Source organism: Manis pentadactyla, chromosome 11 (assembly GCF_030020395.1).
Source record: "Manis pentadactyla isolate mManPen7 chromosome 11, mManPen7.hap1, whole genome shotgun sequence".
Taxonomy (NCBI): domain Eukaryota; kingdom Metazoa; phylum Chordata; class Mammalia; order Pholidota; family Manidae; genus Manis; species Manis pentadactyla.
In genome coordinates this window covers 65,833,996-65,857,102 of record NC_080029.1, presented here as the reverse complement: position 1 = coordinate 65,857,102, position 23,107 = coordinate 65,833,996, and the positions used below count along the sequence as shown (strand labels likewise).

Sequence of the window (23,107 nt, the reverse complement as noted above, 5' to 3'; positions counted from 1 at the left end):
AATTGATTAGTGTCATTGGTGGGGAGGAGAGAAGTATTTGTGTTTCTTCCCTTTCCCTTTACTATAACACTGTTCAAGGACCAATTTACTGTGTAAATTTAATTTCAGTAGCACTATTACTGTCTGTGATGTTTACTATTTTTAATTATGACTTTTAAGGAAATTCAGATAATCAGTACAGTCTTTCAGCAAATACATTTTGAGGATATGCCATGTATACAAGAGACTACCTTTCACCATTATTATTGAACTAATAACAAAGTGTTATTTAGCACACACTTTTAAGCAATTGTTAATTTAATCATTAACTTCAGGGACTACACTCTGATGACTCATGGTGAAAAGGGCTATTTTAATTTTTAATAAAAGGTTTTTTATACATGATACCACCAGGGTGAACTGTTTAAACCTCTAGTTGTGATTAAATAGTTCAAACTATGTGCTTAAATGCGGTAAATAGATCTATGCATAAATATGCATGTGATATTTTTAAATTTTTGAGCTACTTTTAATAATAGGTTAAATCCTATGGAATAGTAAAACTTTATCTAATTTTCCCTGATTATTTATGGAAAAATCTGTAAAGTGGAATAAAGTAAAAGCAGAAATTCTACCAGTCAGAGAAAATCATTGTTAATAACTATGATTTCTTTTTTTCAGATCTAACTTTCCTTATTTCCCTCCATTTTATGCCTCTTCTCCATTTCTCTGTTGTCACCAGATCTTCTTTTTCCACACCTTTTGTACCCTATAATTAAATCTTACTCTCAGGAAAGGCTGTTAATGGCGTTAAACCACAGATTACTGACTACTACAGGCCAAATAAGACCCATAGGACTCTGCAGGGAGTTCCATTTTAAAATGAAATGCCAGTATTTTTTAAAAATGGAAGATTTAACATTTTTAAAACCTCAATTTCTGGCGCTTCTCTTAAGAGGAAGACCTGGCAGCTTGGGGTTCACATTCCTATCTAATAATACACATTTTTTCCCCTGAATAATCAGTGCTCCCTGTTGACTGGGCACATGGTCTCCAGTTTGCCCTGGACCCCACCACTCCCTGTTCTATGCTCAACAGTGAGGTCCAGTTGCCATTTATCATCAGGCTTACATTGCTTTCTTCCACCTAGTCCTCTTTATTCACTTATATAATTTTGTTAGATCCTGTGGGTATTTGAGTCAGTGATCCCTACCTTAAATTCATTTACCCCAGGCTGGATAATTCATAAAGCCAAAAGAAAAAAAACCTACTCTTACTGCATATATAAATCTTATGAGAAGAGATATAACTAAATCAAATGATTCTCTGAGAGGGAAATTACATAGAAGAAAGCGAGGGGACAGAAATGAGGGGGAAGAACACACAGATTTGAGGGAAAATCTTACATAATTAGTAAAACACCAACTTTATGTAATGCTAGTAATGCTCAGATACCACTTCTAAGAATTTTGGAAGTGAAGAATAATTGGAGAAGTTATAGCTAGAGGTAACCACATATATACAATTCATTCTCCTAACAACAGTGGTGTTATGTTCATGTGAGTGTATGTGTACAAGCGTGCACACATGCATGTATTTGAAAAATGACTCAGTTCCATGACCATGGGAACGTGACAGAGTTATTACGCCAATGCTCCTGTGACTCATTGATCTCCACACTATCTTTGGAACTATGCTGTTAGAAGACTAAATGATCTCTTATTAGCTGATAACTCAAAAGGAGACCATAAGGAACACCCTTTACGATCTCTTGTTCAGCCCACGCAAAGCAAAATGAAATGCAGAGAGAAGATAGAATGTGAATTTGAGAAAAGACTCCTGTAAAATACCTGTGAGTAAGTAAAAGGCAATAGGAAATCCATTTTGGTCAAGGACCATATTGGACTGACTGGTCAGGAAAGAACTCAACATATATCCTGTATTTTTCAACTGATTATTTGGTGGCTTATAAGTTCAGTTACTAAGATTATTTATGGAGGCTTTGTGATAGGGGCCAATTGAGAAAATCACTGGCTCCCACTGGCCCATTTCAATTAAGCAGTCCTTTTTACATAGCTTAAAATCATCATGTGCTTTCCTACAGTGGAGAACTTTCTATCAATAGTTTGGATTTATTACTACTAAAGTTATGGTACTCATTTATTCAAAATTAGGAAATTCAGTGCTGACTTTCAATTAATATGATAATTGGGTCTTTTTAGTTATATATATACTCGTATCCTGATAAACCCTTTGTGTTAAAATGAACAGCTTTCAAATTCATGAACTAAATAAGAGGTCTAATTACTTTATCCTTATTTTATTTTATGTATTTTTAAACATTATTTTACACATTTAAATGTTACCTATCTTTATCAAACTGTTGCATGACTAGATTCGGTTCAGAGTAATTTACTTGTAGTTTCTCACAGGCAGATTTTTTATGAGAGGCTTAAGTATCTAAAAGGTGTTTCAAAAGAATGTAGGTCCATGGAGGACTTGGTTCTTGCCTGAATAATGGAAGCCTATAAATAAACATGTTTCCTGTGTTGACTCACTTTTATAAAGTACCTCAGTTCAGGTATCATGACTCCTCAAATCAAATCTTATGTGGTAATCCCTGACACATTAAAACATCTTGGCTACTGCATTTATATTGTCTAATGCCATGGAGCCACCTTACCATCAAGGGCCAAACCTCTGAGAAGCTGGAAGCACAGCAGCCAATGAAAAAACAATACATGATCCTGATTATGAAAGTTTGGTTAGTGTTTAGAGACATCTCAAGATGTCATCCATTGTGGTAGCTGCTTAACCTAGACTTAAGTGCTTCTAGATTTGAGTACTTCTCAGATGAATGTGCTTCAGGAAGCCCATTCTATGCAATATTTGGGGTATTTGTCTATGTTTTCTCCCAGCTAAGAATCTACAGCTACCATCAGGTTGTCTAAGAGTTAATGACACATGAAGAAATGGTAGCATGCTTCACCTGCAACCAAACAGCTAGCATATTGCACCCTATGCAAAGAAAGTCATGCTTTTGGATTTAGAGGGACCACAAAGGATATAGGAGCCCGGGCTGTGTGGATAAAGGACTCAATTATTCGGTTGGAGAACAGCATAGGATAACTTGAGAAGGGATGAAGCCCTCGCTCAGATTTTCCAATTCCAGCTCTCTTTTAGAGGAATGACCAAACCAAGCATTTTCTCCAGGTATTTTCCAGACCCTACCTACTATTGTTAGGAGTAGTGACAAGTTGGCATTTGATAGCACTACCAGATAAACCTTTTGTTAAATAAAAAATACCTTTGAGCATCAAGGTGCTTCTGAGGTTCAACTTGGACTCCATGAAATTATAATCTTCTCCAAAGCAACGTATATATTAAAAAACACATGGTTATTGAATAAATTTCAGATATTAGAGTTATCCCCCCTTTTCCCTTCCACACACATGGAATTTCTACCATGTTGAAATAACCAATCTTAATATTTTGGTGTGTGGAAATTAATCCATATTTGGATATATTTTCTCTACTTATTCATATAGATATAGGTTTATCACTATAGTTGTTTGGTCCTATTATACATGCTGCTTTATAAGCTCTTTTATCATTTAATACATTATCATAAATTTTTCCAATCCATTGAAGATTATTTGAACATCCTTATTCAATATCTTGAGAATATTCCATAATTTGTTTCCAAAGTTTGTTTATCAAAGAGTCAGTGAATATTCTTTTAGCAATACATTTGTTCATATCTTTAGCTTGGGCCCCCAAAAAAGATAAATTTCTAATCCTTTGCATATGTATTTACCAAAATGCTCTCTAGGAATTGTGACAATTTACACCCCCAGCTGTTATATATTGTGCTTCTGGGATCTTGATGAAAGGTTAAATAAAAATACACACATTTTCTAAAAAAACGGATGAATGGTGGATGGCATATATAGTCCCTTAAGACCGATGGACCTATATTCTTAGTTGTATTGTTTAAAGAAAGGTTGACCATTTTACTTAATTATCTCTCTCTCACAAAGGAATGCAGGCACTTGTAGTATAAGTCTGTGTTTGCTGATGTCAGGTAAAAGCATATGCTGTTTGCAATGCTCTCATGACCATAACTTTAATTTTTCATACTTAATGATCTTCAAACTTGTCAAAGCAAGCTTTCCTTTCCAAGTTTCTCCTATCAAGCTCGAAAGTTTTCAAGAACTTTCTTCCACTTAGTTGTGCTCAGAAGTGTTTGAAATTATACTTAAAGAAAATTAAAAGAAAAACTGAATATTCCCTTGAGTAAAAGTCATTTGAATTTGAATTCCAAAACAATTTAGTTTGGGATGTTCAGTAATTAATAGCAAATCTATCTATTCCAAATTGGAATGTGTTTATAAGCCTGAAAAACAGGGGTTTTATTGGAATTTCATTAGGGAATTAATGTTTCCATAACTATTCTAGAATTTTTATAGGTGAGTATAAATTAAATGAGACTTTATCAGTGACCTAAGTGTCATATAAATATAATAGGGAAAAGGGGGATCATGAGGACTTTATTCCTCTGGGGGCAAAGTAATACAGTGTAAGAAGGATGTACATGAGTCATCTTGCCTAAGTTGAAATCCCAGCAACTACTATCATCGACTTTGAGCAAGTTACTTTCCCTCTCTGGGCTTTGATCATCTGATTTGTGAGATGGGGGTTGAGGGGCAATAATACTTCCCAGTGACCAGCTCTCCTGGTTTGCCCAGGACTGTCCTGCTTTTAGCACCAAAAATTCAGAATCTGGGGAAAGCCCTCCCTGAGACAAGAAAACTCCTAGTGTTGGGAATGGTGTGGAAATTGGAAGGAAAGTACAAACCCCATACAGTGGCCCCCCAAAACTGGGGCTTAAAGCAACACCATTTTTACTGTCAACTGTATCCAGCAGAGATTATCTTCCTCCCATAGCTGCTATTACTCTTTCCCCCCCTCATTGCTGATATTAGCAACCATGAATTAAGTGAGGTAATGTTTAAAACATTTAGACCTGGCTGAAATAAAATAAGCATTTAAAGATGTTAGCTTTGATTTTTATTACATTAAGGTCTATGCTGTTCTTGGTGGTACTAAATAATCTTAAAAAGCGGAAACAATATGTATACCATCCTGCTATTGATAGTATGAAAATTAGTACTACAGTTCCTTGGAGTGGCAGAAATTTCAGGAGTTGTCCTTTGGACGGTCAATGAAATGTCCTTTGGTCCTTGGGTGTCCACCGTTCCTTCTCATTTTGGCTTTCAGTAGAGATGCTCTGACCCTTTCAAATATTTAGCAGTAGACTTTTCTCTCTATGTGTGCTCACGACTCCTGTGACTGTTAATGGAAGTTACACATGTGTGCTCACCAGGATGAGAATGCTGTTATCCCACGTCTGGCAAGGACCCGTGATCCTGAATCTCTTTCTAAACTTCAGACCTGAAGAGAGCAGTGCAGGGGATTGCTGCTTTCTCACTATCTTAGCTTCTTCAATTTCCTTTTAATTGGAGCCTGCAACCAGATTCTTGTAACTTCAGGAGGATGAACAATACAAATTAAGATCTGGATGCTTTCCAGGAAGGGCTCAGCTCAAAGAACACTTTTTTTTCTTTTTCTTTTAACACAGTCATGGCTATTCACAAATGGCATGCAGTTGCCTAATGAGTCCACATTTACTTCTGAGGTTTCACATTTGCAAACTATACTGCTGAGAAAGTAAGTGAAGTGTTCACCCACCTCTGGTGTGTGCTGACTGATTTAATGTACAGGACAGATAAATACTAGAATAGTCAAAATTCTAAACCAGCTGCACAGAACCTTCAAATACAATATCTTACCTTTGTTTAAGACATTCATTTCCCCCAAGAATTCTTTTTAATGTATAAGACTTCAATTTATGTTTAAGAACTAGTAAACTATAGCAGTTTGACAGCCATTCGCACTTAATTCTGTGCATTAAACCAACAGCATTCTTTTCCACAAACATCCATTGTTAGGACAATGCTCTCAGACAGAATTTATGAGAAATGGAATTATGTTACCAAGGAGATAGCATTTACTATAATGAAGAGTAGATCCTAGAAAATGGCCCCTTTTACAGCAGCTCAGAGCAGAGCCACAAAAGCAATTGATTGGTCTTGGCATTTAGTCTTATATCAGCTGTGTCATCCATAGCTTCAGGAGTGAGAACACTAATCTAAAGTGACATTTCTGTTCTGGCGGGCTTTTCTGCCCTGATGAAAGCAATTACTTCATTCCTAAATGATAATTTGCAGGAGTTTCAACCACTTTAATTGATAATTTTTTTTTTGTTCTGAGTTCAATTGTGAAGTGATTAGCTGATTTGGTAAATAGAAATTTAAGGTGTGAAATATACAAGTTGCTCTAAGGTAAAGTGCTGTTTATTGGGTGGAGAGAAATTACTTGATAAAGCTGCAGTTTTTCCATTATTATGGAATGGCCAGTTGTATAGCTTAAAGTTCTGTGGGGAAAATGAAGAACAAAACACTGTGATTCATGAGGTTTTTGGCAGACACCAAAGCATACAATGAATAGTTTGGTCTTGCTGTGGTTCATTCAAGGGTTATTTGAATCAAGGTGAACATTGGTTGAAAAGGGTTGTGAAGACCTCTCAGCTTTCTTTATTACTATTCTAATGACTCATTCTGGAATTAAATCCTCTTATTTAAAGTGTTCAGAATAAAAACGCTCATTGGCTAAAACCAATTAATTTAATTATTAGGTTCAAACATACACAAGGCATTTTCTGAAGATGAGAGAAGACATTCAGTTGAATGGCTTTAATTACTCTTTTGATCTATTTTACCACAAGTCAAAAATGGGTCATAATTATTCAATCAAAATATATATTGGTTTAAAAACTTAAAGGATGCATCTTGACTTTGCTACTCTAGCCAATGTTAGCAGTTGCAGATATTTTTGGCACTTTTTTTAAGCAATCAGTTTCATGATATTTTCTTACATGGGGAAAAATAATAGTCATTTCACATGTTAAATGAGAAAAATAAAGCAAGAATGAAGGTCAAACTGATTTAGCACATCAAACAGTCTTTGTCAGCCAAGCTTAATATATCCTGAGTTTGTGGAACAAATGAAATTTTGCTGCTGTGTTACACTTTGCTTCCAAACAACCATTACAACTGGTTTTATATATTGTGTGAGCATCAGACCATCAAACAGTGCATCTTTACTGAGGTGTTGCTGCGGAGATGATCTACAGCAGCAATCTGCCATTTATATAAGGGCAAAATGTGCATCTATATTTAGTTGTGAAATTGGCCTATTATACTCTTGATGTTTACAGAGGCTAACATAAATTAATGATGACAGCTATGAGCAGTGCATTAGTTAAGCAGCAGAGTTTTTACCTTGAACTTGAAGGTTCCAGTTTTAACTTCTAGCATATACTATCCTGCTTTCTTCTTGCATTAAAGAAAGGTTTCTGAAATTACTACCATTTCTTAGAGAACATTTAAAGACTTCAATTTGTGAGCTGTGTTGTGCATAATCCTACCAGATAATAGTTGTTTATGCATTTCTCAATTATATTACCTTGTAAGAAAGCTGATATTTACAATCATGGAGGAAAAAATACTCTTGACAGGTTTTTTTTCTTTGCAATAGGCTGATTTGATTGACTTTGAACTCTATGTGATATCTACATGTGGTGGGCTGTTTTATTGAAAGTAATGAGGGAAGGGCAAGCAGTGCTTATAGAATCTTTACTTTTTTCCTGGGAAGCTTCTGCATTCAGCTCATGTCAGGGTAGGTGTCGGTACTGGAGTAACTATAGATTTCACTGTTAACTATGACCAGAGATCTGACAAGTATGTAGGTTTTCAAAGGTTCATGAGTTAAAATGCTGAAGCTTTTGATGAATTTTTGATGGTTGCATTTTTAATACAGGTCGACCTCCTTCCTTTGAGGCTGCATGCCAGATTAATTGATAAATAGTAGAAGTCTGTAGTGCTGAGTTCTCCTAAGCAAAACAAGTAGGAAAATCCATAAAACCCGACTTTCTGGCTCCTTAGAAGTACGTTAGAAAAGTAAAATTTAAAATGGTTCTGAGACTGCCTTTCTTTTCCCCTGCAGTTAGATGAACAAAACCTGCAGTGCTCTTTTAAAAAGACTAGTTATTGTATTCTAAAAGTTTACATGAAGGTGTTACTCTGAGGCTTAGAAGATTTTCATGTAGAGATAGTGTGGATCTATTGATAATGTCCATATCAGAAACTGCTCCAGAGATATAAGTTATAAAAAAACCTGATGAAAATCTCGCTATGAAGAAGTCATTGGGAGCAAGAAACACTTGATTAACTTGACTTACTTCTAGTTCTTCCTGTAACGATTATTATTTTCGCTTTTTGTTATCCTCTGTAGATCTCCAGCTATATATTTCCCATAATCATCATAACCATTTCTGTGAAGTAGGAAACCAAACTAATCAATTTTGCAAAGCTAAATTTAATCAGTCACAAAGGATAACTCACCTCTTTTAATTGAATGAGTCATCAAGTCCAGTGTTACCTCTTTTTTTCCACCATGGAAAAGCGACCCAATAAACAGTTGACATCCTTATCCAGCTGCGTGGCAGCTTCAAAGAGATTGTAAATCCTGAGTCAATTTCATAATACCGGCTTTGTGATAGTGGCATTGCCTGTGCTTTAACTTTTTACCTTCCTACTCCCCTGTCCTCCATTGTTATCTGCTACTTCTTACTGGCTCAAGTAGAATTTCCTGATTCTACCCTGCCCCCAGTGTGGAGGCTGGAGTAGCAAACGCTGCTGTACGTCCACGCCTGCCCACTCACCTGACAGGCTGGGTGAGCTCTCCATGGTGCTGGATTTGGGACTTTGCCTGACGTCAAGGAAAACTTTGGTTGGAGATGTTTTGGAAGTGAATTTGAGAGTTCTCCCTGCTAGGAGTACACATATCCTCCTTCTGACTAATAATTATCATTGTAGTTTTGAAGTCTTCCATAGAAGTTTTCAGAGTCTTCCTGAATAATTTATTCCCTTAACTGTTTTGGATGTTCATTTTGATGTAAAAACAAAATTGCTTGTGTTGCAATTGAATGCCATTTTTTTTCTACTTTAGTGAACTAAAAATGGCAATTTATTATTCCTAGTACAGAAAATCATTTATAACTTTAATCTTACATTAATGAAATGTATTTTTTAAATTTTTTGGAACTCATTAAGTATACCTGTGATATGTAACACACTGTAGGTATGAGGATTATAATGAAAAATCAGTATTTCTGGAATAAAGGAATTTTATTTCACTTTAAATGCACAATGTGATGTGTCAGAATCAGTAAATAGAAATCATACTGGTGAGAATGGAGTGCACATTGTAAGTGAGCATTGTGGACCTCAAAGCATGGAACAGTCAATGTGAAGTGAGCTTGGGTTTTCATTTAACACATTTTATATAGTATTACTGTATGCCAGACATCACTATAAATGCTTTACAAAAATTAATTTAATTCCAACAAGAACACTATAAAGCAGATAGCATTATCATCCCATTTCACAGATGAGAGAAACTGAAGCAAAATAAATAATTTCACATTTACATAATTAAAAAGTTAGAGAACCAGGGTTTAAATGTAGGCAGTCTGGCTCCACAATCTATGTACTTAACCTCTAGCTTCTGCTAGTGTGGCAGACATTCAGAGAGGGGCATCAGACAGAACTTAAGGAAAGTGATAATCATGACTGAGAAAACATGGAAGGAGTTTAATAAATAGGTATTTTCAGAGTTGTAGCCAAGCAGAAGTTAGGCCTTTGACTTTATTTCTCTCGACTTGATTCTCACTGTCACCATATGGGAAAATTAATTTACTATAGTGAAGGTCATAGCAGCAGTAGAGAAGGGAGTTTGAGTGGATATTGATGAAAGCAAACAGGATCTAGAATTATAGAAACTGTAATTAGGGTAAAAAAAGGCAATAGAAAAGAATAGAGGTCAAAGAAAATTATAAAGAATTACAGAGAAATAGAGTGGTAATCAGATGTGGTACTAAGATTGGAACAGTTGTGTTTTTTCTCAGGTTTTACAATTGTTATAATAATAGTTAATACTTATATAATATTTACAGTGTGTCAGGCATTTAGCACTTTTCACGTAACAGCTTGATTACTCCTCTTAAGAATATTATGAGGTAGGTACTATTATAGTGACTATTCTCCAGCTGAGGAGATTGAGGCCTAAAGAGGTGGAGAGACCTGCTCACGTTTGCCCCGCGAGTAACTGTGTGATGATGTGATTACCCACAGTCTAACTTCTGTGCTTCCAGTAAAGTTTAAGATGAGTTGACTATATTCTCCACATTCCTAAGTCTTTCCAACTTCTTAAAATTCTTCTCTGTTGTAAAACTCTGAAGTGGAATCTACCACATTTAGAATTTACAAACTATCTTAATTGTTAAAATCTAGAGTTGTCCAAGGAGTTTATTGCTTTGTAGTTCACTACCATGGAATTTGTCATGAGCCATTGAGATGGTCCCAGGAGATCTGCCAGATGTACCTTGTTATCTTCATGCTGTAAGATGGTAAAATTGAGCCTTGACTTTGTGCCTTGGAATCACAGTGCCTGCACATGGCCATCGTAGGTCTTTAGCTCCTTCACCAGGGCTCTCTGCACAGAACACACAACTTGCCAAGGAAACTGAAAACATTTAGGAAGATTGAAAAAAAATCACTTAACATTCAACAAGCACTGTCCTCTAAATCTTCATTACTAGTACATTTTTTGGGATTGCTTGTTATCTATGCTTAAAGGGATAACTTTGGAGACTTGTAAAACTTGCTCCAAAGTGTAGAGTGGAAATATACAGAAAAATAATATTTAAACTAGGGATATGTGTTTAGGATAAGTTAATTCTGGTAGCATCGATAATGATAAGTGGGGTGGGATGTGCAATCTAACTTTATAAACCATATAAGGGGGAATTCTAGATATTAGATTATTATGCTTTTAGTTGGGGTGATGGACCCTTGTGGAGAATCTGAAAATCATTTAGTGTCTTCCCCCAAATACACACATATACACACAATTTTGCATATGACTTGCAGATTTATATATATAAGTGAAAAAAATATATACATACACTCTGTCTTTTAGAAATAGTTGTAGATTTTATTGTTTATGTTTCTTGGTGGTGGTAATTATTGGTGAGGATGATAATATCATCATCAAAGAGTTGATATTTTGATTTGCTGAGGATTAAGGAAGAGTCTGTATTTTCTACTATCCAAAGTCTAAGTGGAAGCACATCAGAGCAGTGCGAAGTTTGGGTCCAGGGAATAACTTATTGTGGGTCTGAGGTTTAATCATATTTTAGATGGCAGAAGTCAGCATCATAACATTTTACTTATGTACAATCAATCCATTCATTCTTTGGTGTTCTAGAAATGCAACTGCAATTGTTTTGGTTTAGAACAGAGTGTACAAATACAGAGTTTATTTCAGATTTTGATGTAGGCCTTAATTCAACTTGAGAATTGCTTATATCTAGGCTCTGCTTCAGAAAAGCAGGTGAATGATGAGACCACAATCTATGTCATTGTCTTAAGGTCTTCAGCTTCATCTCTTCTGTCAGCATCTCCACAGCCATTGTAAACCTTTGACTATATTTTATTGCTGTTGCTCTCAAACTAGTCACTACTTATTATGGACACAGGGCTGTCGTTCTGAACATCTGCCAAACTTACGGTGTCTGCATACTTATGTGATGTGGGCTACGTGGAAACCCTTCATTGTTAAGATTATGGCCAAGAAGATTACTCCAGTAGGATAACAGTGTCTGGTAGAGTTAAAAAAAAAATGCAGATGTTGAGAACAGAAAGAGAAGAAGGTGGTACAGGAACACGTAAAGTGAGTTCTTCCCAGTCCAATTTAGAGAAGTCAAGTGTCAGAGGGCAGTGGTTAGGCAAGCCATGCAGAGGCGTTGGTGTCCACCTGCTCCCTTTCCCTGAGTGGATGTAGGAAGCCATCTCCCCTGTCTTGTCTGTGGAGCCCAGTGATTTGCTCCCTGTGATCTTGGGCTTTGCCTCCTCTCAGGATTAGGTTTTTTCCTTAGATTATTGGTAAGCCTTAGCATTAATATTAATTTCAGAATAACTGCCTAATCCTTTATTTGCTCCAGCTGAATAGAGAAATTCTTAGTATCAATTTTAGTAATGTTAATTAGATAACAATGTAGTAATGTTAGATGACTCCATTCGTGATCATTTCAGTGACATGTATAAAGGAAAGTTACATAAAACATCCATGTAAAACTGTTTCAAAATCGGCCTCCTAATTTCTTACCTAATTGTAGAATGAGTCTCTGCTCCATTGTTGACCGAATGTTATGTTTTATTTGGCTTGCATGGTTTTTAAAAACTCTAGTTAACATAAAATTAAAACATAACATAAAATTGGAAATGCCATGTAAAAATTCAGATTTTGCTCTCTAAAAATGGCAACCCCAGAAATCTGCCAACATCAAGTGTGCCTTTTCCCAAAGAAGCAGTGAACTGAAACTGCATATGCTGTCCCTTTGCCTGGACTTCTGTTCCCCAGTCACCATCAGGCTTCCTCACTTATTGGCATTACTCGCCTTAACCTTGCAAACCCTTGAGTTTGCAACCCCTGCTCTAGAGCTCTATCATAGTCACTTTTTTCTGTCCAGTAAGTTCAGCCCACCTTCTGGAGTAGTATTTGATTACAAGAACACAAAAGGGGCAAAGCATTGAACTTGAACCACTGCACTCTACAAGTGCTGGAGAAAGCTTCTCACAAGGCATAGCGCTTTTGGCACAACTGACATAAATCATGTTCAATTGATTGCTTTAATTACATAAAGGGAGGAATATGAATTGTGCTTTTATCCTAAGATGTTAGCCTGGGTCCTGGTTATACTTACACTTTGTCAGATTTTAAGGCATGTCTTACTTTACTAAATTTTCAACAAGCCAAAATTGAGCATTTACATAATTGAATGGAGGCCAGCCAAGATATCAGGAAATAAGTGGCGTAACAGGATTTTTCCTTTAAATCAGCAATGTTTTGGCCTGAGATTATTACCTGAGACATCAAGAGATGAAGGTTTGTCACCTGAGACCGCTATGACTCTGAAAATGATAGCATTAACTTGTCTAGTTCTGAGAAATACATTAGTTGGCTAATGTGGAATATTTTATTAATTGAGCAAAACAGGTTAGGGTGTTGGCCGAGCAAGTGTTTGACCAGAGTACTATGTCATTTCTTAAATTACTCAGATATTCAATAAGATATTTTAAGTGTCTGCAGTGAATAGTGTTTCTATAATGAACAATATCAGCTATGCTATAATGTGACATGGAACATTATTGTCCATATTATACTAATAGAGATCGGAGCCACACTGCTGACCTCATTTTGATCTGTTCCCTGGTCCTTCCTTGTTTCTCTTTTTCTTGTTGTTTTATAAAGGGAAACCAGAATGCTAGATTCAAAGGTTTTAAAATGCCTTCAGAGTTCAATAAAATAGATACTTACAAATGATTTTAATAGTACCTTGATACTGTAAATATTGTCCAATTACTTATCATTAGGGTCTGATTTTGAATTTATTTCTTGTCAGACAAAAAACAGAGCAGTTCAGAGTAGGTGGAATTCTGTCAGATGCTTGAACACAACTTTAGTTGTGCCAGATTCTGCCCTCAGCGATGTGAGCAAACTTCAAACAGAAATGCACATGAATAGTTAAAGGAAAATGCTGGTCCCACCTGTTGCCTCTTCTATGAAGTAATGTGTCTATAATGTTTATAAATTTTATTAACCCATGCAGGGCTTTACCTTTCAACATTAAATTTATATTATCTTAAAGTTTGACTTTTTTTGGGCAATATATTTTATTTTCTAGTATCTTAGAGATCTCTGCATCTACTACTGTATGTCCATTAATAAAAAATTAACGTTTTCTCTTATCAACCAATTGTCAGCACATTTGTAAGTTATATTGAAATTCTAATTTTCAATAGGATGTTTTCTTTATCTGACTGAGGTCATGATCCTTATTGAGGGCTGGAAGCACATCAACATTTTATTTCTTGATTCTGTGAACTATGCTTGTTTACCCTTTGTTCCCCAAGATGATAGCTGAAGTAAAGTTTAAAAATGCATCCTTTTGATGCTTTAAGATTCCATGGTGATAACAATGAAATGAACAAAAGCATAAGCTTTAGAATAGGTATATGAGTATAATCCCAATCTTTTAAATTGCCTGTAGCTGATAATGAAGCATCACCTGTAAATGTTGTGTTATGTCTTAAAAACAATGAATATATTTCAGTGCATGCACAATTGGAGGAAAAAAATTAACAAGCAAATTGTTTTTCATTGCATTTGAGTTTATGGCATGTAAGTCCAGAAGTAGAATTTATGGTTTTAGTGGACATTGTCTGAAACTCATTTTACTAAGGCCCCAGATTTTGAAGAAGATTTTGGTAGATTTTTGCTGGGGGAAGAAAAGGAAATAAAAAGAAAACAACAGTTCCTGATGACACACTCACATGTTCTCAACAACACTTGTGCACTCCTTTGATTTCAGTTTACAAGCACTGAGAAAGGAGAAGTCCCGAGATGCTGCTCGCTCCCGCCGGGGAAAAGAAAATTTTGAGTTCTATGAATTGGCCAAGTTGTTGCCTCTCCCTGCAGCCATCACTAGCCAGCTTGACAAGGCATCCATAATTCGACTTACAATTAGCTATCTGAAAATGAGGGACTTTGCTAACCAGGGGGATCCTCCATGGAACTTGCGAATGGAAGGCCCCCCACCCAACACATCAGTAAAAGGTAAGTTTTAAGTCACTGTTCATTCTGGATTGTGGTGTTCTGTAGGTGTCTCTAAGATGAAATTTCACCATCATCCTTTCTTCTCTTCCTGCATATCAAATCCTTTAAAGGGATACAAATGTGGAAATCTGAAATCTGCATGAGAAAGACACCATGTGAAGGTGAAATAAACCTCTTCTATTTCTACTTTATTTTTAAAAAGTCTGTCAGCCTAAATATTCTGTCATTTTATATAATGTTTCAGAGAAATGAGGACAAAATGACTTAAAGTGCTTCTTAGGTTTAATTCATGTTATGCTAATACATGCAAATTATTATTGATGGTTGGGGGAGAGTATGAGAATATTTGTTGAAGGGTGGAACTAATATTTTCTGTCTTTAGTAACCAAAGAGAGGGAAAAAGAGAGAGCAAAGTTAAACTGTAGTATGTATTCTGAGTAATGATTTTATTGACTAATAGAACAATCAATTCATATATTAATGTTTCATGTCTTTACAACATATTGCCTAAAAGTTGCAAATATGAACGTACATATGTTCTCCAAATCCTTGGTGCAGTCACCCATAAAATTTATTATTTAAAAATTTTAAGATTTTTTTTCACTTTTATACTTAAGAGAGATAATTTCTTGTGAGTTTCTGAAACTCCTATTATGGCATTTTTTAGCATATGAATATGCATGCATGTTTATTGATGAATGTACAGTGTTGCCATTGATTTTTCTGTTTTTGATCGTGTGTGATACAAGGCATAGGACTTAAGGGACCTGCTAGTATTTGTGCCCTTACCTTGTACTGAGACTCTTGGTGGGCATGAAATAAAACTGGACATTTGGTGGGATTGCAGGCAGTCTCCTCTGTGGGGAGAACTAGGTTCTTTAGTTATGTGATTATACCTTGGCAACTACCTTGTACTCTTAGTTGTTGTAGGAAAAGGTACTAGAGGGTAACTGTACCTCTTACAGATTCAAATTAAAATGCATGGTCAAAAGTGGTGACTATTTACAATTCGGTGCTAATAGGTGTGATCACATATGTGTATGTGTATGTGTCAGTCTGTTCATATCTTTGCCATTGTTACTTAGGGATCATGTTTCTTATACTTATGAGAGAAGGAAAATTAGAATGTAAATTGTAACAGGTTTTCCTCTAGAGCAGGGGTTGGCAAACATTTTCTGTAAAGGGTCACATAAATAAATATAGATAAATAGGGTAAATATTTCAGGCTTTGGCGATGGGTACTCAACTCTGCCACTGCAGCATGAAATCAGCCATGGAAAATATGTAAACAACAGGGTGCGACTAAGCTCTATAAAACTGTGCTTAGAAAACAGGCAGCTAACACCCAATTTGGCCTTGCTGCAGCATGTAGTGTTGAAATGAATATACACTAGGTTTGGCTCTCAAGGGCTGGATGTCAGTAGAAGGTAGCATAGTAAAAATAAACCAAGGCAAAAAATAAATCAATCAAATTTGAAACTAAAAAAATAAAAAATAAAAATAAACCAAGGCACATTCCTGCTACCCTTTCATAGCCCTTCTGCCCTTAAGAATATGGATGTCAACGTGGTGACATGCTGGTCCATGTTCCAGAGGCTAAAGTAATAGCAAATTTTCCTAAGCTAAAGATATGAACGTAATCCTAGTAAATATGTTATGTACATAAGAGTTTGTTCAGTAAGCAGTCTTCATGTTTATTCCAAATCATGCAAGAAGAAAGGATAATTGCAACAGGTTAGAAATCACGCAATGCCTAAAATGTATTCTTAATATCCTTCAATTTTAACTGCACTGATTGGGGAACTGGACTTTACACATTCTGGTTGAGGAGTTGGCAGTTTATTGGATTCCTTAGTAGTGGTAGCTACCAATGTAGAAACATCTAATGGCTCCATGGTCTGTCCATTCTTCTGTGATGGGGTAACTCTGCTTAGTTTTAGAATCATGGCCTTTTAGAGATGCAAAATGAGAGATCATATAGAACTATGCCCTCATTTTATGGATGAGGGAAATGATGTAGAAAGGGTTTACAGTTAAGTGCTAGCAGTTCTAAAACTATAATTACATGGTTTTGCTTTTCTTTCTAGTGTTCTTTCTATTACATCATATAATTTCTAGCAATGATAGTTGATTTGTTTCACCATCATCAAACATTCCAGGTGAGAATCCTCTAGTTTTGAACTATGACTAATAACTCATTTTTACTTTGCAACCTTCAATCAACTCAACTCTATAACTATTTCTGATAAAAATGGATGAAAGAAGATAAAATATGGTCTGTTCTTTCCTGGATGTTTCAGTTTACAGGACATGGTGATGTCAGTGAGAAAACTGGGGAGGTTGGAAAGGATGTTTAGAAAGCTGTAAGGAGATGGCAAATTTTATTATTTTGAGAATTCCATCTGCGTTATGGCAGAGCATCCAGTTTGGTCCATGTATACTCCCCATATAAGTAAACTGGTAATAATTTCTAAAGGAAGATGTAAGCATAGTAACTCAATGCTGTTTATTCCTGCTCTTGGAGGCTATCAGCGATGCATGGGGCACTGTCTCTAAGCTGGTTCAGCTGTACAATGTATGTATATTTTATTGCTTTATTCTAGTTCCTTAATGCAAACCTGTTACTCATTCCATTCAAACATCCATGAAAGAACAGCATCAAAGAAATTCATTTTAATTTATTAAGGTCTTCTGTTGTACCCTTGAAGAAGTTCATATAGATAAACAAGCTTATATAAATAGCCTACAGCAACATGTGAAGTGCAGTTCATAATCCAACAATAAAATGATAGACATTATACTATGTGCTTCTCCACCAGGCTCTTGAATAATGCTAAAGGCATTTGGAAATATATATAAAAAGTACTTACATGATGTAGGCAACATTATTTTAGTGTGATGAGTTGTTCATGTTAATAATTAAATTTCAAAGCTTAAATAAATTTGTCCCACACAACTATATAGAAATTTAATCATTTTAATTTACTGCTTCAGAAAGGTTCTTTCCTCTGCCCTGTATTCATCATATCTCTTCTTAAAGGTCTATAAAGGTTGATGAATTTGTTTTGTGATGTCCACTATGTACAGATTTTTACAAGTTATGCTTGCAGAAAGAACACTCAGGTGACAGTGTGTAATATGTCCTGACTCAGTTACTTCATGGAAATGATATGTTAAGCAATTGGAAGGGAATAGATAGTTTTTTCCATTATTTTAGAAATATCTCTATTGTTATAATACAGATCAAATCGACAATGAACATTATGCATTATTCAAGAAATGACCAGGCATTCTCAGCAGTGTTTCAGCTAAATAACTGATGATTGTAACCTTTAAGGAAATCTTATTGTAGTGACTGTTGGTAAATCACTTCTCCATTCATCATAATCTCTATTTAGCGGCTATCTAGAAACCATTATATCTTTTATTAATCTTAAAAGCAATAGCTGCTGATTTGACATTTGCTAAAACTAGATAACTTTTCTGTCTTTCTAATATCACAGGCTTCAGTCAATTTTTGGAGTATGTCTGCTGCAACTCTATTAATCCAGGAATATTTACCACTGTAAGCATAAGTTCTATTTCAATTTAAACATTGCAGCTTTTAAACAACAATTTGCCTATGTGTATGACAGGCAACAATGCTGAAATATGTAAAATATATGACATTTTTAGCCTTTGGAAGGAAACAGTTGAAAAATATGCAAGACAACTGGTGATTAAAATTGACCGAATGCATTAGGGAAGAACTTTACTATTTTGATAGAATTTCCACTCATCTCTTGCGAGTTAAGTGGTAGATGTTCATGAAAGGAGAGACTTGCAGGTACCTTTATTTAAGCAACACATGATCTGTCCTTAGCCAAAGACAAGACTGTTATTTCAGCAGTGATGTTTAATGGATTCACTTAAAATAGTCATGTATGGTAACTGAGTATAGAACATCCTTCAGAGTAACATTGAATTACTACTGTAATTTTTGTCCCCAGAACTTAGCACTTTATGTTGGGGGGTTGAGTTTGCTCTCCTTGGTTCTTGTCCCCACCGCAACAAAGAACTGAAGGGCAGAGACACAGTAGTGAAGTGGAGCAAAAGTTTTATTTGAATCCACTCCGAGGAAGGGCCAGAGACAAGGTGGACAAAGGCAGGTTCACTTGAATAAAGCAGAGAGGAAGGGGAAGCTCACTGACAGGCACTCACAGCTCAAGTAAGAGCTCTCAGTAGCTCCTCCCTACTTAATTGAAATAGGTCAGAAAGAGTGAAGACGTGGGTTTACAGTCTGGAAAAGGGAATGAAATTGCAAAGTGACAAAGACATCAGTGGAAGAGCAGAGACAAAGTGTAACAAGTTGAGCAATAAGAAGTCTTTACACACTCCAGGAAAGGGGAGCCCAGGCAACCTCAGAGAGGGGCGTACATAAGGGCTTAGGATTCTGCCTTTTTTGGCTTTCAAGAATGGGGCAAAGGACGAGGGTGGGTGTTGTTGGGTGTAGGCTTGTCATGCGGTCTCATGATGTCTGTCTCACCTGCATTAGCTAGAGGAAATCTCAAGGTCAGCCCAGATTCAGAGCATGTAGAATGAACCCATATTGCGAAGGGTGTTAACTCTGTGATTCCTTTCTGGCTTTATCTGATTAACTCTCTGAGTTCTTGATGGGCCCCACCCTCTTTTCATCCCATTCATATCTCTCTTTCTGCCTAACACTTTATAAAATGGTTCTGTTTCCATAGAAGGTAGAGAATCCAAGATTGTCTAAGTGATAGCTCTTCTCAAAGGTCTCCCATTCCTGTTTTAGCATTTTACCCTGTGCTGACACATATTTACTTCTACCAAGTGACATTCATGTTTGGCAGAAAGTGTATATTCCTCATTATTTAAAAACCAAGCACAATGAAAGTTCTTAGAGTCAGTACATGGCATGTACACCAACATGTGGCATTCTTTTTTTCTTTTTACATACGCAAATTGTGTAACCCAGTTTGAACTCTGAGATTTGGAACAATATCCTCCTATAGGGCTAGGAGAACAGGATGAAAGATGCAAACTGGGTTCTTGCTTGTCTGTTCTTACCTCCATCGTCTTCAGTAGACTGAGGACCTGACTCCCTGCTCTAGTCTGTACTTTCATTCACCTCAATCCGAAGTCAGTGGTGGCACCAAATGGAAATGGAACCACCCAGAAGCTGAGCTGCCAGTGTCCATTCCTGTTTATTTTGGTAGCAAATGTGAGGTTTTAGTAGAATATGGAAATAGGTGATAAAAGTATCTTTTCTTAGGTATGCTTCCAGGAATTATTTTTAATTATATGCTATTTTCCTTTCATATCTTTCTGGTGAAGTTATGATTTCTGAAGTTCATTTAGGAACTAACCTTTTACTTTCTTTTCTTTTACATCATGATAGGATAACTAATGCTCATATCATCACACTTCTCTAGGGTCATCATTTCTGTAACTGGACACAAAGGGCTTTCTGACAAATGTGGACTCAGTGATGGCAGAGTAAGTCTCTGTGAAGTTTTGCATTTTATCAAGAAAAATTTTGATATCTGAAAGGGGGAATATCAGAGAGCATTGCTGGCCTCCTGCCACAGCCCCTGTCGAGGAATCTGACTCGTCACCATTGTTTAGTGCATCTGACACTGCTGAGCATCTAGAATGACCCTCAACTCCAAGCAATGGCTTTAGGAAAGCACATATTTCTGATAATGGTGAATATCTGAGTGTACTAGTCAGCCAGTACCAGGGCAACAAGCAGTCATATCTCAGGAACATGCCACAAAGCTTGTACTCCTCATGGGGCTACAGTTAGTCTGGGGGTTGGCAGGTCCAGACTGGGCTTAGCTGGGTGGTTCTGTGTCTTACCACAGCTCTGGCTGGGCTTGACTCCTTGCTGAGGGTTCTGCTCAGATCTTCACCCTGTCAAGGAACAGCAGGTATTTGGGAGAAGCGTTTGCCGTAACGATGCCAAAGGTATAAGGGGAGAAGGGGGAGAAAAACCACACCTTTTAAGGAACTGTTTTGTGCAGACCTCTGGGAATGTAGACAAATGAGTGCACATGTACTCTTTTGCATGCCAACATTAAGATTCATCAATCAGTCCTTCTCTCCACTGTCATCTCCTTTTTCTCTATCAGTACTGAATACCATGTATTTATGCCTTTGTGCGTATCATCATCTGACTGGAATGTCCTTTTCCTTCTTTTGGTTTTGCTGAACTCTTACTCATCTTTCAAAAACCCAGCTGAGATGTCCCTTTCTTAGGTAAATCTTTTCTCTTTCCACAGAACACTAGTCATTTCTTTCTATAGGTTACTGTTGCAGTCTTCTGTTGCTTTAGTGTCAATTCTTTGTTCAGCTCTCTCTGTATTTAGACTGTGAGATATTTACGGGAACTGTCTAGGTCATCTTATGCATGTTTATATCTCCATGTGCACTACTCAGGGAAATAAGAATTTAATCATATTTTTAAGCTAAATTGCATACAGTTGGATTGTATCTTGGGATTGCTATTAGCTGAGCTAAATAATGCTGATGAGAGCTATGGGTGGGTCTAAGTCATAGGCTAGGAAGGAAGAAAAAAAAGTAAAAAGGAAGGGCAGAAGGAAAATGGAGGGAGAATGATGGAGATAGTGTGAAACCAAGGAAAAAATCAATGGAGCATGGAGTAGGGGCTGGGAGGGGCGGCAGCCACACCCAGCCCCACTCCCTCTACTAGCACAGTCCTCTCGTGTAAAGTACAGGCAGAGGAGCTGAAAGTTAAAAGCAATAGTCTCATTCATTAATGTTAAGGTTAATACATTTAAGATCTCAAAGTGGTTTACAAGAAATTCAATAAATGTTGTAGAGATAGATCCAAAAAAAAAAAAGCAATAGTCTCAAGAAACCCTTAAGTGTCTTGGGAATATTAATTGAAGTCCATTTAACAAATATTTGAGTAACATTTCATAGTAAATTTTCAAAGTCCTCTGTTGAATATCATGGGGGCATGTAGAGAAAGTATGAACTAAGCAGGATCCTGGCCATGGGAATGCTTACCATTTGTTGAGAAATAAACGTTGAAGGAAGAAAGGTGAGAGCTTTTGATAAAATTAAGTATATTACATGCCCTGGGTTCTAAAGCTTCTCTAGACCTCAGTTTTCTCTTTGTCAGAGATTCTGGTCTGGATGAGTACTTACTCCCTAATTCCAAACCACACCTTTCTAGAAAGGATTTAACAATTACTGCCTCAAATTACCCTCTTCTAGGACCTTTGGATTCCTTGAAGCTGTTAAGTAATGATTTCAAAAGATTCATGCTCTTATTATTCATGTTCTACTAATATTTCTATTTTCCTTCTCATTTACTTAATTCCCCTTTACATGTGGATATCATGTCTCCCCTGTGCTGTGGCTTCAAAATATATGACATAGTTCTTTTTTTTTTTTTTTTTAAATAATTATTTTTTATTGAAGGGTAGTTGACACACAGTATTATATTACATGAGTTTCAAGTGTACAACACAGTGGTAGAACATTTATATACATAATTCTAGGTTCCAGCTATCACCCTACCAGGCTGTTACAATATCTTGACTATATTCCTTATGCTATACATTACATCCCGGTTACTAATTTATTTTACCATTGGAAGTCTGTCCTTTTTTTTTTTTTTTTTTTTTTTTTTTGTGAGGGCATCTCTCATATTTATTGATCAAATGGTTGTTAACGACAATAAAATTCTGTATAGGGGAGTCAATGCTCAATGCACAATCATTAATCTCATTAATCAACCCCAAGCCTAATTTTTGTCAGTCTCCAATCTTCTGAGGCATAACAAACAAGTTTTTACATGTAGAACAAATTCTTACATAATGAATAAGTTACATAGTGAACAGTACAAGGGCAGTCATCACAGAAACTTTCGGTTTTGCTCATGCATTATGAACTCTAAACAGTCAGTTCAAATATGAATACTCATTTGGTTTTTATACTTGATTTATATGTGGATACCACATTTCTCTCTTTATTATTATTATTTTTAATAAAATGCTGAAGTGGTAGGTAGATACAAGATAAAGGTAGAAAACATAGTTTAGTGTTGTAAGAGAGCACATGTAGATGATCCGGTGTGTGCCTGTAGACTATGTGTTAATCCGAGCTAGACAAGGGCAATAAAACATCCACGTATGCAGAAGATTTCTCTCAAAACGGGGGGGTGAGGTTCTAAGCCTCACCTCTGTTGATCCCCAATTTCTCACCTGATGGCCCCCCTGCGACTGTGCCTGTC

At 36.3% G+C, this 23,107-nt stretch overlaps 1 protein-coding gene across 11 annotated transcripts in view; it reads left to right on the top strand.

Annotated features, from left to right (window-relative positions):
* NPAS3 (neuronal PAS domain protein 3) overlaps positions 1-23,107 on the top strand; it is an 843,415-nt gene that overhangs the window by 253,176 nt on the left and 567,132 nt on the right. For 6 of the 11 annotated variants that reach the window (XM_036881329.2, XM_036881325.2, XM_036881324.2 and 3 more), the window contains one exon: positions 14,597-14,841. In XM_036881329.2, coding sequence (XP_036737224.2) covers positions 14,597-14,841 — 245 coding nt within the window. Of the gene's footprint in view, positions 1-14,596; positions 14,842-14,951; positions 15,003-23,107 lie in introns of all 11 variants that reach the window. The other 5 variants (XM_036881327.2, XM_036881322.2, XM_036881323.2 and 2 more) reach the window with 1 other exon arrangement.